The following is a 16,263-nucleotide window of genomic DNA, read 5'->3' on the forward strand; positions in this document are numbered from 1 at the left end:
CGTCGACGTATTGTGATCCAAAACCCGTAAGATATGGCATTGGGTGTTTACTTTTACTCTATATGTAGCTGATGGTAAATACTATGAGAACATAACTATATATTACGTATCAAACACAACCAATTCTGATTAATTCATGCTCCATTCATTTACGTATCAATCATAAGATCAAGTATAGAAAACCTTGTATCGAGTTGGTATCAAATACGTCAAAATATATATGGTCAACACTTGTACATACCCGGCTTTGGATTTATTAGCCTTTCTAGTTTCTAATCACACGCTAGTCAATTCAAATATTTCAAAATCAGAAGAGAAAAAAAGATGACTCATGATTTAAGCTACAATTAACTTTATGTTTGAGTTTGAAATATCGGGAGATCATATTCAATTACGTTATATTAGTGTATTGACAATAATTCATCGAACACTCATCATTCGTAACAATATATAGAACCTTTTTTTTTTAACAGCAACAGTATATAGAACCTGAATCCATAATCTCTAGTTAAGTAAAAAGATGATAATTTTTTTACTAGAATCCAAAATCTCCGGCCACTATCTATTTGTAGGGTTTTGTTGTAGAAGAAGTAAATGATACTACGATAGTAAAGTAATCGGCACATTTGGTTTGTAAATTGATGGGTTTGTTAATGAATATTGTAATGGGTATAAGTTTGAAGGATAGAGGATTAAAATCAAACGTGAATCAAATTTAACCGGAAGGAGAACAATAATTCGAAAATAAGAATATTTAATTTGATTAAGACAAAAATGAAAAGGTAAAGAAGAATGGGGGAAGACATTGGAGGGGGGCCGCCAATGAAGCCCACAAACGCAATTTTCATGCACCACTAATTAAACGCTATTCCACTTAATTTCCGGCGTCTACTCCCCAATCAGGGGCAAGGATGTAGTCGACTATTTATATTGGCAAAAAGAATCGGTTCTTTGGCAACCCTATAGCACATGCATTGGTTAGTTTTGGCAAGTTTAATCGGCTAGTTTTGGCTATATATATTGGCATCTTTTGGCCGATCCTTGTGAATGTTGGGAGTGTGTCTTTGTGACCCTTTTTATTTCTTGTGTCAAATCTCATCTTCACCTGAAACCTAATCGGAAAATTTGGAGGTTTTCGATTTTGAGGCTAGATTTATGTTTTTCTTGGCTTTTATTACCGGAATACATGCCGATAAAACTTGTCGATGTTCCTTAACGTTATATTGTACCCTTTCCGGCAAGAAACGTTCACTTTTTTAACAGCCAAAATTTTGTTTGGCTTGTCCAAGGGTGCGGTTGGCTATTTGACTACTTGTTGCTTCGGTTTTCTAGTGACCCCTTTTTTGGGGTTTCCAGTTTAATCGATAGGGTTTCCTGTTGCTTTGTTGGTTCGGTTTCCTGGCGAGCCCTTTCTTGGGTTTCCAGTGAACTGTTGCTGCATGTTGCATCGGTTTTCCGACAAACCCTTTCTTTGGTTTATGGTTAACTGCTGCTGTTGTTGCTGTTTACGGCGGCTAGTTTTTTGGCGAGCCTTTTCTTGGGTTTTACGGTGAACTGTTAGCCTGCTGCTGCTTACATGTGTGTGTGTGTATATATATATATGCATATTTATCTTTTTACATTGCCGTTAGTTGTAGGTTTGTGATTAGCTTGGTAGTGTTAACTTAGCGGTAGTATTGTCGGATTTTTCCTTGGTAGCGTTGCCGGATTTTGTTCCATTAAAGCAATAGGTAGCCGTAAAAAGTAGTTTTAGCCGATGATTATATCGTTGACTAGTTAGGTTGCCAGTGTTACGTTAAATGGGCGATGATGATACAAATGTTCGTAAAAATGAGACTCAGATGATCCAAGGCGTATCTTGGCGGGGTAAACCTTCGGGTTATCAGCCATGGCGTCTCTGAATTCCGAAATTCCCGAGCCCTAAATTCTAAGTCCAAGTTTTTATTTTATACAAAAAACAGTCACTTTTTATGGTTTCCGGCAACTTTGATTATTTTCCAGTTACCTTTTATATGTTTTTCCGACATTAGTAATTTGCCAAGTTTTGGCTAGTTTTTTGGCAACGACACGTTCGGCTTGTCATTGGCTGAAAACTTGTCAAACTTGCCAATTTACCAAAGTTTTGACACTACACCCTTGCCCCTAATGACCACACACATGTCGCTTGTTACGATAGTAAGCAAATCGATCAGCTTCTCACACCTCGACATAAACGTTATATGAAAATAATATATGTAACTATTATTAGCATTTTTTTCTCAAAAATTTGGTAAACAATATAGGGTGTATGAATGTCACATCCCGCTAAAACGGAATACATGAGATGTGCAACATAATATAGTACATGTTCGACAGTCAAAATCATAACACACCATAGTATTTGATAAGGCTATTATGATTACATTGTCTAGGTACAAAAGTGAGACCACACGAGGTCAATCTAGTTACATAGATGTACAATGTACTTCCTAGTTAGCTCAAGTGGTTGAGCACTTGCCTTACAAGCAAGAGGTCTTTGGTTCAAGACTTGGGAAGTACATATGAAGTCTTTCTATGAAGGCTTGGCTTGGGTATACCCAGGTTCAAGTCTGAGGAGACAGGGTTTACCCCTATTGATCGTCGTGCCTTCAGGCGGATTAGTAGGGGGTTTTCCCCCATTGGATATTTGAAATAGGCATTTCTACTTCGAGGGAGCTCTCTAACGCGGACCCGGTTAAGACAACGTATGTTAGACCTCTCGTTGTCGTATCGCGACACGAAGTTTTCAAGCGAAATTCACCTTTAAAAAAAAAGTTACATAGATGTACAAAGTAATTATATTACAATACGAATTCAAAAGATGGATAAAACTCCAAGCTCCGAAGAGTAGAAAAACTTGAAAACATTGCCTACTGCTGATCACCTGAAAAATATGAAGTAAAAGTTTATCGATACTTAACTTTCTCTATTGAGAGATTGTGATAAAAACTCATACAAAACAATCCTTCTCTTTACATAAAATAAAAATAAAAAATTACGGAATAAAGAAAGTCCCGTTAAATAGATATAGAACCCTCAATAGCCAGTCATCTTAACATACCTCCTGAACCAAAAGTACAAAAATATTCCCTACAATAACCGGCATTAACCAGTAACCAATGTTCTTCTATTGACCGTAAATTAAACCTCCACTACTTATATAAATAAACACGCACGTCTCCACATTATTCCAAACTCGTCGCTCCTAGCTACTTTCTCTCTAATTAATTTGGAAATCCTAACATGTCAACGAAAAAGATTAACCGAAAACCACAAGACAAGGCTAAAAAGGGTAGATTAACCGAGAAATCGATGTCGTTTCATGGTCACGATAACGAAGAGTTAGTAGGGAATAAGCTAAGGAGACCAAGAACCGTGCCGGATTTGCTTGCAAATGCTAGTAGTTTTTCGACCTCCACAGAGGTTACTTTGCGTCCAAAGTTAACTAAGCTATTGCTTAACGTGACCGTACAAAGAAGCTTGGGTCCGTTACATATATTGATTTCACCCGAGTCAAGTGTTGGCGATCTTATTGCAGATTCTCTACGAATGTATTCCAAGGAAGGCAGACGACCTATCTTATCGTCACTTGATCCTTCCTCTTACGGCCTTCATTACTCGCAATTTAGCTTAGAATGTAAGCTTTATATATATTATTTTTTTAACTAACGTACTATACGTACTCGTTTAATTTCATTGTTAAGTTATGTCATTTTTAGGGAAACCATTAGTAGTACTTAATTAGTAGTTACATATGTTTGATAATTAAATATGTAATACAAATATATATACAATATAATAATTAATCTCCATATCAATCAATCACTTTAATTTTGTTTTTGGCACACGATTTCTAACATATATATACATGCAAGATGAATCTACAGGTTTGGAAACGGATGAAAAATTGATTGAGTTAGGTTCAAGGAGTTTTTTCCTCTGTCCAAAGCAGAGGGTCGTCTTAGCCAAAAGTGGTCATGACGACCTTGGACAAGAGTCACAACTTGGGTGTGCCGGGAGGATGATGTCATCAACACAATCATCGTCTACTTGCTCTAAGGAAGTAGAAAAAGTAGGTTGGCTTCGATTCATGAACTTCTAGCTTGTAGTTATATAAGATGTCCAATTTGAGGTTATGGGTATGTAATTATTATAAATCTAGTTTTCGTATATATATATAGCACGACACATTTTACGAATTAGGACGCCCATTTCAATTTCAAGTTCTCATCATCAAATTACCAAGTATTGATGATCGAGTATACATATGCTTGTATTTGTTGTATAGTGAGCCAGACGATTCATGCCTTGTTTACAAATAAATTGTACTCCGTATAAAAGTTATGTGCACTTATTTGGTTTTTTTTTTTTTTTATCGACATGTGTTTCTCATTTTCTAATCTAATATATTAGAGTATGATTTATGAGGCTATCATTGATATTCAAAATTTTATTATTTCAAGTTGAATCTTATCTTAGATGACTGGATCTCATCGTAAAACACTTATTGCCTATTGTCATCTACTCTTAACTTCTAGTCCACAATTATGAGATGATTCATAAAATTGTATGACTTTTGCAAACGTATTTTTCTCTTAAAAAAAAATAATTTGATAGATACATCTAACCTATGCATTTTGAAAAACAACTATACAAATCCACAGAACTAGCTTTAAACATATGACAATCCAAATTCTAACTTATATTTTCATTCTTGTTAATTTACGGTACTACCTTTCATATCTTTGTATTTGTACCTCGTTCAATTCATGTTCATTATAACAATCTTTTTGCCGTTGATGGTGAAGATATTTGTGGAAAATGAGTGGCCAAATTAAAGTTGTAATGTTGATTGTTGACAATGACAAATAAAAATTAACTAACATATATATATATATATATATATATATATATATATATTTAACAAAAATTAATTTGTGATAGTTATTGATAAAACGTCCCATAAACACTTGCATTGAAAACTTAGCAAATCGTTTTTAGGAGCAGTCTAACAATGGGTATCATATCGATATGTATTGTCTTTATCAAATATCAAATTAAAATATTGCACAATCGACATGACAACCCGAAATGTTAAGATTGTTGAAAGTCAATTGAAAGGTCGATCGGCAGCTTGTACGGGTAACCCAAATGGACGATCATATATAATTGTTAATGAGAAAGATAACAAAGGTTGTTGGCTTAGCGAAGTTGGAGTGTGTCCAACAACCAAGAAGTTATAAGTTGAAATCTTCTCGTGGTAAATAAATGCATAAATAATGGTTCAATTTATGAATATTCGTCTTTAAGAAACCATATATTATACATAGGACAGGATGTGCAATTTTGTTTTTAAGAAACCATATATTCGTCTTTATGAATATTGACACAATTTTTTTTATACATAATTATATAACGTTGGGATGGATATGTGGATGTACAATTCATTAGTGTTCAAGTGGTATAGATTATATTATTGCAAGTCATGAGAATATTCAAGTATATATCCAACTTGAAGAGTTGGACCTGTGGGGACAACTATATAAGCTAGCCTAACATGATTGATCATGCATATATGTAGATGAGGGTCTTCATATATCTATTTATATTTAGATGTTTTGTTAAAGGAAGAGGAACCAAAGCGGTAGCTAGCACTTTCCAAAGAGAAGGGAAGGTTCTCGGAAGCTGGTATTTTTGTTCCATTATGGGGGAGGTTCTGTTATAGTTTCTCTTTCGAGTGATATGCTAGTATTTTTGGTGTTAAATTTTGGGTTTTGATTAATATATCCATTCCTGGCTATACCTAAATTGTGAAATTTTTTAACAATTAGAATAACAAAATTAGAATAACAAACTAATGATGGATACCAAAAGATTTATATGAGCCTAACTTAATCCATAACAATTGCATTCAAACTTTATGATATTTTTGTTTTATTTATATGGGAAATGATAAACATAGTCCCAGGGGCTAAGTTTAAGTTGTAACGACATGTTTAAAAGTGTTGTACATTTCATATAACCATTTCCTGAAAATATGTTTAAATATCGGAGTACAACAATATCATGCATATCTAAATAAGTTAACTATAACCCCAGGGGCTACGTTTAATATTTTCTTATTTATATAATATCTAGATACCAAAACAATATATAAGACCTGATGATTTTCATCTATTTTTTTATGTAATAAATTTATATGAATTATAGAATCAATTTTGGAGACCCCTAAACTTTTTAGGCCTTGTATAAGAGAAATGAAACTTTTTACAAAAAATTTTAGTCTTAGGAAATGCAATTGAGTGAAAAGCTTTTATGAATAGCTTGAAGTTTTTTAAATCCTTAGAAAGAATTTAACACATTCTCTCTTTGTTTTGCTATTAAAAGTTATTTAAAGGACTTTTTTTTTTAGCTTTTTTTATTGGAACAAAGACTTTTATAAAAATCTTTTTGGTAAATAACTTACCATTGGAAAGCCTTATTTATTAAGCGGACAACTTGGTCAGTTGCTAAAATGGGCACAAGAGCTTAACGGGGAGAGAAGTCATGTGGTTTAAAATCTCATCTCTCTTAAATCCCACTAATCAAATACCTCTAACTCAATTTTTCTTTTCAATCCTCCCAACCATTTTTAATGGCATTCATGACCTTCTCAGTCCTCTCAAATTTTTATTTTTCTTTTTCATTTAATTTAATCAAACATTTTTTATTTTTTAATACAAACTTAAATATTTCATTAAAATTAAACTAAACATTACATAAACATAAATTAAAAATTACATAACAACATAAACCGAAATTAAAAATTTACATGATAATGAAGACAACTAAATCAAACTAGCAACTGATGGTGGCTGTATCGCTGGATCGTCAAGGTATGATAAGTCTAAAGCCGATATATGCGCCGTGAAATCATATCGGAGCCGATGATGCACGTCCTCGTCCTGTAACTCCCGGTTTGCTTCCGGGTTATAAACTCTTGGCACCGGTGGATTCATAATATGAACCGGTGATATTGCCCGCCCGTTGTCTTTGATGATCATGTTGTGTAGTATAGTACACGCAGCGACGACTTTTCCGATTTTCTCCTTTGTTCATAGCCGGAGCGGACGGTCCAAAATCTTCCATTTTCCCTTGAGAACACCAAACGCCTGCTCAACATCCTTTCTTGAAATAGCATCGCATGAACTTCTTCTCGGTCTCGATCGATATACCTACGAGTGTCTAAAGAGGTGCCGGTATCTTCAAGCTCGGCGTACACTTGATTAAAAAACTGAAAAGTACTCCCCGTAGACGAATCGTCTAACTCCGATGGAACACAAAATGAAGAAGATGAGGAAGAGGAATCCATTTTTTAGTAATGTGGTGTTTTTTTGTGTGAAAGTGTGAAGATATGTTTTTGTTTAGTGATTTTTTTTGTTTAAAAAAGAAGTGTATTTATAGATAAAGAGGTAGGGAAAATATTTTTTTTTATATATTGGTGTTCAACGGTCAAAAGAGGGATGGACCCCACTCCACACGCTCCCCCAACATTCGGATTCCCCCAGCCCGCGGCTGGCTTTTAGCCCGCCAACCTCCATGCCGTCTTCATGGCATTGTGATGGCGCCGGTGTTCCTTCGCAGGACTGGGCAAGCCGCTTGCTATGCCGTCGCCACTCCCTTCCCCCTAAAAATATGATTACCAAAGACTGGACCGGTACATCTTTGGTCAGGCTAGGGCCAAACGGGGCTCGAGTTGGGTTTCTTCACTCTGGACTATTTAAATGAGCCTGAAGGGCTTAATTGAGTTCCTTTACAAAATTACAAACCACAAACAGCCTAATACTAACTTTTTGGGTTAGCAAGACAGAAAGCCCAACAAAGACAAAAGAAAAAAAAATGCTCAAACGTTTTTCACCGGCACGTTCTCATCATTTACGAATGTTTTGACGACCAACACAAAGAAATCAATCTGAAAGATTATTATTGAATATTTGTTGTTTGTTACTAATTAACAGCACAACATCATCTTTCACAAGGTTAGATCTCTGTCTTCTGTTACTTGTTTTGTCGGATGAAATTTTACTGCCTACGAATTTACCTAACCCTGTAAAAAGATCCATTTGTGGTTTTTGGGTTAACATTTCCTTTTCAAGGAATTGTCTTGATTTACAGTGGAATTTATGCATCATAAATGGGAAACTCGAAACTGCATATTATTATTGTTATTGTTATTGTTCTAATTACTGAGGTGCCCAAAAGCTGTTTGTTGAAATGCCGCATTGAGTTTTGTTCATATGTATGAGATGTTATTATGTTTAATTGTGAAGAATTTCGTGACTTTATGCGTTATTTAGAGATTTTATTTTTATTTTTTCGCATAAGAATAGAATTATAAAATCATTATATGAGTACAAAAGATGTAAGATTGTGAGGTATGAAGCTTGAAGTACATATGCATTTCTTGAGGCCTGATGGATTGTGAGTTTGTGAATCGTTGTATATAAAGTGTCTAGTTCGGTTGCCTAAAAACGGTAGTCTGGGTGTTTACAAGAATAACTTTGATATTTGATTTTGCATCATTAAGTTTCATAATGTTTGGTACCGAATGATTCTTAGTACAACACTTGGCTTTTGCCATTTATAACATTCACTTTGTTGCAAAACAATCTTTGATGCAGTTCTTGTTGTTTATATGAAAAGCTAAGGAATACAATTCGATGCTTTGCAACAGAGTGATAATTTTCGTAGGTTGAAAATGTGAGATATATTGAAATTCACTGGTTATCTTGCATTTTTATAACTATTGCGGTTGTTTGTAACAAGATGAAACCAGTAGCGATTAATACTAGCTTTGTACAAGCACAATGCAACAGAGGAAGTGTCTATTTTTTTACAATATGTGTTGGGTATGTGGTTGTGTTGGTTTATATATGATGTGCAAAAAGTTAAGGGGCAGTTTGGCTCAGATGATAAGAAATAAGGCTGTAATTAGATTAACAAAAGATCCAACGGATATTATTTCGTCCTTTTAGTTTTTAAGACCATAACATTTAGTTGGGCCCTCGAAATGATTTTATAACAATATAGTTGAAGGTAAAAAGTTTTCTTTTTCTCTCATCTATAAATACTAAACCCCATCATCATTTTATCTAAATCGATAACTTAAAACGAACTTGCTAGACATCATGACTGTAAAATAGCAACATTGCAATGCTAACAAACCCAGAAGTATAGCCTAAAAAATGCTCATATCTATGTATGCTTTCTAGTGCATGTGTTTTGTTCATATGTATGTGTATTTTTTAAAGACATGCTATATGCCCATATATATGTGTGTGTGTGTGTGTGTGTGCTTCTACGATGTATTTACAGGTACAAATATGTTATCTAGTCAGATACTATCTTACTAGTTACAAAGATTAATGCTGTAGTTTTGTTGATTTTTTTCTTTTTAATATTTTGTTAGTCTCAGTTTCTCGGATCTGGACCATCATTCTTAGCTGTGTGTTTCAATACGTTTAGAGAAGACAGTGCATTAGCACAACAAAGGTAGATAACAGAATATATTGAAGAATGAGCATAGAAAAGGAAGAGGTGGTAGTTTTGCCTAGACGAAAAGTATCATGTACCACCTCTTTTGATGCTTTATGGTTCTGCTATTGTAAGTTTTTGCACTTCATATATCCACTCTTATACATGTATCTGTTTGTATGATCTACATACGAACATTTAAGATCATTTATATATGCATGTATGCATATTTAACATAAAATTTCATGATCATGGTAGCCCCAGTACATCAAATGCAACAATACTATAGACTCGGGTCCCTTGATAATTGTGCTGGGAAGTGGAATGCTCTTGTTGATTGTTTAAAACTCAAAACAAAAAGATCTCATGAAGTCGAGGTAATTTTTTCACTTACTATGAAAATTTTCACTATTCGATTGTGTAATCTTATTAGTTGTTTGTTTAAGAAATTTAGATGACCATGTCAGAAAATAGTTATACTAACATATCATTGTACCCGATGCGTGATCTTGACACCTGGGGAAATACTAAGATTAAAGGTACTATAATCAAGAAAAAGTTATGTTCTATTGATGTGATAAAATTTTGACAATTGTGAATATATTCATCTCCTTATCGTGTGGCTACCAATAGCGCTTTTAGACTTTCTGTTAAAATAATGGGCAGGGGGACATGTGGGCTGGGATATTGTTTCCCTTTAAGTCTTGTGTACCTTCTGATATAAGGTAAGATTGGAATGGTTTCTTTTAAAGGGAAAGTAAGTTCCTTTCACTGTGAATCAGTTCAAAAGTTTGGACTGCCATGTGAAACTGCAGCTTACAATTTATTGTTTACAACCGTATTGGCCGTATGTTCTACATCATGCTTCATATATGGTATGAATGATAGTAACATCTTAACAAACTTATATTTCACGGGGATCGGGGCAAGACATAGAAAGGACAACAAAGAACAAGACTAGTGTACGAAACATCTTTCATGTAAATAAAAGATAGCGCTATATTTGTAATTATGACCGGTTTTTGTATGAAAGTACCAATTATGATGCATTTGTGTCAATATATTTCCACTATAATTGCAAAGTTGCTGCAAGCTATGGTGTTTCTTATGTTAAATGTTTGAAAAATATAGGCCACTCGAGATTAACAAAGTTTAAGTAACAACTGCAGGAAATTCTTGAAACGCGCGAGAAAGAAAAGACTCACATCTGGTCATTTAGGACACCAGAAGAAGCTGCTTCTAATTGGAATGACTTTTTTGGACATCTAGATGACGAGGCATGAATTACTAATGATCTGGAAGAACATACTTCCGCCCTTATATTTTTGCACTGTAAGACTTTAGTTTCTTTAGTATTAGTATTATAATAAAGTTTAAATGTTTATTTGGCTAGTCTAAATGGACAAAAATTGAGTGTGGGAAAGTCGCATTCGGTTCTAAATTTGCAATGTATGGAAATTTTATGAAAATTAGATGTTTATACATGGCTGCAAAAAGCATCATTAATGTGGACATATGGTAATGAAGCTTTTAACGAAAACTGATGGAGAAAAATTAGTATGTTCTAGATAATATTTAGATCTTTTACTTCTTTTTTTTTGGATAACTTTTTATTATGAAATTACAACAAACGTCACACCACCTTTCTTCACACATGTGGATGAAAATTACCCTTGGTAAATTCTCAACGGTTCTACGCCACATGATTTCACAAAGTGTTGTCTCAATCCTTGCTTTTAGTTTTCGACTCTTTCCAGTTTTGTTTGTAGTTTTTGACGGTTTCTCGTTTTATTCTAGTGTTTGACGTAGCTCCTGATTTAAGATTAAAATGAAGATAGGGAATATATATTAATCATATGTGATATGTGAATATTAACTGCACCTAATATATCTGTGATTTTGTTAAATAACTTTTGTTTATAGTACAATTTCTATTTCTATGAAATAAAGAGTCAACCTCGAATTGGATTATTTTGTATATGTTGCGTGATCTTTTATAGATTTATCAATGTTAATAATGATTTATATATATTTGTTTTATGATTATATATATGTTTTTTGACAAAGCCGGATGTTATCACTTTCAACCAGTGCTAAAATTTTGTATCTTTTTAAAAGTCCAAAACCTTGATCTAAACTCTAAACTAAACAATCACAACGTATTATGTGGATGCTATATGATATTTAGCTTAATTAAATGCATCATAACTAATCCACGGGTCACTAGTTAGCATAAACCTTTTCAAGTTTTGTTCTACATTTGTCAAATTTATTACGAGTAGTACATAGTACTCGTAGTAATTAAAGAAAGTACCGCCTTAAAAAAAAATCAAACAAAGTACGATTCTTCTTCAAGACAAGAATGTATTATCTTTACATTACCATAATTTCGGACAATGATTTGGGATTTATGCATTGATAGTGCAAGATCCTCTAACACACTACACGCAAGTCAAGGGGACCTATATGTCTAACATTTAGGGTGCAAAGTAATGAAAATGATTCAATGATGTAACAATAATTATAGCTACTATATGGATCTTTTTTATTTATTTATATTTAACTCAAGTAAATTTATGTCTAACATATAATACAAAAGGCAAAATACTAAGGTTTGTATCCTATATGTTTATTTCTTTTTTGGCTGAATATGACGGTCTATGATTCTTATTTCCTAAGGATTTAAGGTGATGGGGTCTGGACCATTTATGAACTATGAACTATATAAGTCGCACCGACAGTTTAGTTTCATGAAGCTTTCAATCATCAAGCATCACAATCAATGTCATAATCATTCAAGATTATCCTAAAAAGGGGTTTTAGACCAAATGCCATTTTGTTTTCAAGGGGAAAAAAATGTGTAGGTGATCTTTAATTTAATGATTTAGAGTTGTGACATGTAAACCAAATAATAAAGATGCTAAAGCAAAAGCAATAGGAAGATAGGTAGATGGTAAGCTAAAGCAATGGTAGCTATACTTAGTCAATCTTATTTGTAAATGGAATTGGTAGTGCTATAATGAATAGAAACATAAAACAAAAATTCAAGGACCTTACATTATTATTATAGAAAAGAAAGGAAATGGATTTTGACAATGATTTAATATTTGAAAAGGATGTATATGTTAAATATGTCTGAAATAATCATTTTCTTTATTCATGAAATCTGCTTATCGACTTAATTGGTTGAATATGCGGGAATTTAGCAACTTAACCGTGAAATATGCTTTGCTAATAAATTTGATGGAGACATAGAATGATTGTGTAACTTGTTCATTCCATATTTCCCTCAATAGAAAAGAAACAAACGTAACTGTGAAGTTAAAAAGATGATAATTTGCATATTATTGGAGAAACATATATTTATACAAGAAATTGAAAAGAATATTATCTGCAAATTATTGAAGGATGCACAAAGATGTAATTAGGATTGGAAGGGGGAATGGTGTCATATAATCACATGAAGAACAAAATGATTAAGGTAAGATATTCAATTGACTCTAAATAATGGGCAAGTCATAAGGTTGAGTCTCAAATGTGAAACATTTAGAGTTTCATAATGAATCAGGAGGGTTTTTTTTTACTATTGCTAGAATTGTAAATCTCAGTCGTTGGGTTCTGCATTCGAAAAATAGATATGATTGGATGGACCAGTAGCCCGTGGAAATTTTGCAATCTAAAATAGCCCGAGAGCAATTTTAACAATTCTAAAAGGTAAATTACAAAGGGCTAAAATGACATAACTGATGACTATGAGGGGTAGGTGTGGAGTTTGTTAAGCCTTCAATCAATTTAAGATTAAGTACAATACAAAACATATTTAAGGGACAAATTTTACGATATAAGATTTTTCTGTAAAATACAACCACCGACACCAAACGCACCAAACGACCCCTTCTTACTTCAACGGCTACAAACATACATAATTGACTTTGTTACTATAATAATCATGTGATAATATATATTTCGATGCTTATTGAAATATTTTTCGTCGGAAATCCATATCCATATCATCTATACTTTTCAGGGGTTTCTTGGAATCTTATAGAATACAAGATGAACTATATATTGTTTTGGCTTTTTATAAAAACTGTAATGATTTCCCATATTGTTGCTTTATGAGTCACCACAACAGTTTCAATCCGTATCAAAACGGATTATCAGAGAGGTAAGATATACACAATTTTCTTTCCATCTAAGTATAAAAAAATATTTCATAAAGGCCTCCGTCCTAACTGTAGAAGGAATAGTATAATGTAAGGTGTAAGTAGGGATGAGTACGGGTCGAAACACAACCCGATCCGCAACCCGCGAGAGCATGAAAACGTGACCCGTGAAGGTTCGGGTCACGACTTTCCTTCACACTTTTTTGGTTTTTGCCTTCACCTAACCCGGCCCGGCCAACTCGTGACCCGCGAAAACACCAAAAACTTGACCCGTGACCCTGTCCGTTAGGGCTTTGGGCCGGTTTTAGGTCGAGCGCGGGTCAACGGTCTTTTTGCTCATCCCTAGGTGTAACCGTGTAAGTGGTAAGTACTTAACAGCCTAGTATCTCATAACTACATTAAAATTAGGTTAGAAGAACAAAAACATACAGCAAAAACACATATTTCAGTATGTCCAACAAACATACCATATAAGAACGCATCTGAAACAAATAAGTAACGACATAAAAGCATAATAAATATAGATACATGCTTGATTGTTCGGTTTCTAGATAATATATTTTGCACTTGTAATTGTATTGTTTGTAACTTTGGTGTGATCTTCTAGTATTTTGCTAGAAGTCCATGTATATTTAATTTAATATTAATATATATATATATATATATGTGAGAAAATGGAGTATGTGGCTGTTAGATACCTAAGCTTGGGTGTAGAACCCTTCACATACCAATATTTTAATATATAAGGTAACACTCCGGTGAGATTACTTTTAAAATAAGAACGGTGAGAACACTTAAAAACATCATTTTGATGCATTAAAAGTCCATAAAACTAACATTGTGCATAATTAATTATCATTATTTAAGTGTTTAACAACACATTGATCTTTCAAAATCGAAAAAATCACGTTTTTGGTTTTGTGCATCCATCTTGGATGCATATTATCAAAATGATGCATCCGACAAAAAACGTGATTTTTTTCGATTTTGATGGATCAATGTGTTGTTAAACACTTAAATAATGATAATTTTAGTTATGTACTATGTCAGTTTTATGGACTTTTAATGCATCAAAATGTAGTTTTTAAGTGTTCTCATTTGTTCTCATTTTAAGTTGGTTCTCATTTGATTGTCACCCTATATATATATATATATATATATATATATATATATATATATATATATATATATAACCCCCATGCTTTTCATGGATTAAAAAAATAAGATGTAAGGGTTCTACACCCAAGTTGAGTATCTAACAGCCACATACTCCAACCCCCTCTTTCTCTATATATATATATATATTTGTTGCCGTTAAAATTATAGGTACATGTTGCATTATGAGTCGTGTTTATATTACCTTATATGTGATAGAGTATTGAGATGAAATATATGATGTATACACCATTAATTTTTAACCGTACATCATCAAACATTATTAATACTGTAAAACGATACTAGCAAGAAGCAAGCAATATATGACAAGATTACAATAAAAGTGTCTATTAAAAAGAGAAAAACGAATTAGCCGAGGCATGTTTGCACTAATTATCCCAATCATATTCATTCTCCACCTTGTTGGTTCTGTTTTGAACCTTGTTGATGTGGCCTTTTTTTTAATTATTGGATTAGTGCATTAAATTATTTCAATGGCCATGGCAGGTGATGATGTCCTCTGAACCGAGTGTCCAAAGACTGCCTAGGAGGTCAATGGTACCCTCGAAGAATCTCTTTGACCTGAGCCAATTTCCACTCATATACTATTTTAAATTGTATTGGAATAGGCGCGATCTTTTAACTATTATCAACTAATCCCTAAACATAGAACATGACTGTGAATTTCAACTAACCTCTCAAAAGTAGACCTATGACCTAAAACCAAATTAGGTACACAATAGAAAGAGTAGTCAATCAATATGTATACGAAGCATCACTCACGGAAAAACATAGTCAATCATGCTTTAAAGTCATGTGCATAATGCATCACAAGCATCACAAAAAGGTAGGAGTTACATTAATCCTTCTAAATTGTGTTCTTATCGTGTGTACATCTTTACTATGGATCATGTTCTCCGAGGCTAACGTTAGTGAGTTAACTAATATGACAGAGATCGGAGTATGGTTAAGTACGGCTAGATCGTTTAATTATGAACTCATTTTTCTTATAAGTGTGAAAATTTGTATTTATTACTTATTAAATCAATATTAAAATAATCTATCAGTATGAATGTGTGATCAAATTTAATTTCATATTTTAGAAAAGAGTTAATGACATAAATCGTCCCTGTGGTTTACCTAAATAGTCACATTTCGTCCTTTAAAATCAAAAACCTCAAGGACAGTCATTTATAGGAAGATAAGGTTCACGTTTGGTCCTTTGACTATTTGACTGCCAACTTCTCTCCGTTAAACCCCTCACGTGCCTCCCACGTGAGGGGTATTCTAGTCATTTCCACTCTAAAGGACGATATGTGACTATTTAACTCTTTACAAAAGCTTGATATTTTTTCATCTTTTTGTTTCACTTACTTAAAACCTAGATATTCTAAAATTAAATACATATATA

General features: G+C 33.3%; 2 protein-coding genes across 3 annotated transcripts; both read left to right on the plus strand.

Moving 5' to 3' along the window:
- Window positions 1-3,198: 3,198 nt before the first annotated feature.
- On the plus strand, window positions 3,199-4,379 carry LOC122604009 (uncharacterized protein At4g22758-like). The gene is made up of 2 exons (XM_043776890.1): window positions 3,199-3,655; window positions 3,906-4,379. The coding sequence occupies exons 1-2, from the start codon at window positions 3,262-3,264 to the stop codon at window positions 4,118-4,120; spliced, it is 609 nt and encodes a 202-aa protein (XP_043632825.1). The 5' UTR covers window positions 3,199-3,261; the 3' UTR covers window positions 4,121-4,379.
- Window positions 4,380-7,886: 3,507 nt separating this feature from the next.
- Window positions 7,887-11,013, plus strand: LOC122605644. 2 transcript variants are annotated; one of them, XM_043778599.1, is made up of 4 exons: window positions 7,887-8,036; window positions 9,467-9,661; window positions 9,790-9,908; window positions 10,701-11,013. In XM_043778599.1, the coding sequence occupies exons 2-4, from the start codon at window positions 9,574-9,576 to the stop codon at window positions 10,812-10,814; spliced, it is 321 nt and encodes a 106-aa protein (XP_043634534.1). In that variant the 5' UTR covers window positions 7,887-8,036; window positions 9,467-9,573; the 3' UTR covers window positions 10,815-11,013. The 2 variants fall into 2 exon arrangements, with proteins under 2 accessions (XP_043634534.1, XP_043634535.1); XM_043778600.1 differs by having other exon boundaries at window positions 9,473-9,661.
- Window positions 11,014-16,263: the final 5,250 nt, after the last annotated feature.

The sequence above is a fragment of the Erigeron canadensis genome, chromosome 6, assembly GCF_010389155.1.
Source record: "Erigeron canadensis isolate Cc75 chromosome 6, C_canadensis_v1, whole genome shotgun sequence".
NCBI classification, from domain to species: domain Eukaryota; kingdom Viridiplantae; phylum Streptophyta; class Magnoliopsida; order Asterales; family Asteraceae; genus Erigeron; species Erigeron canadensis.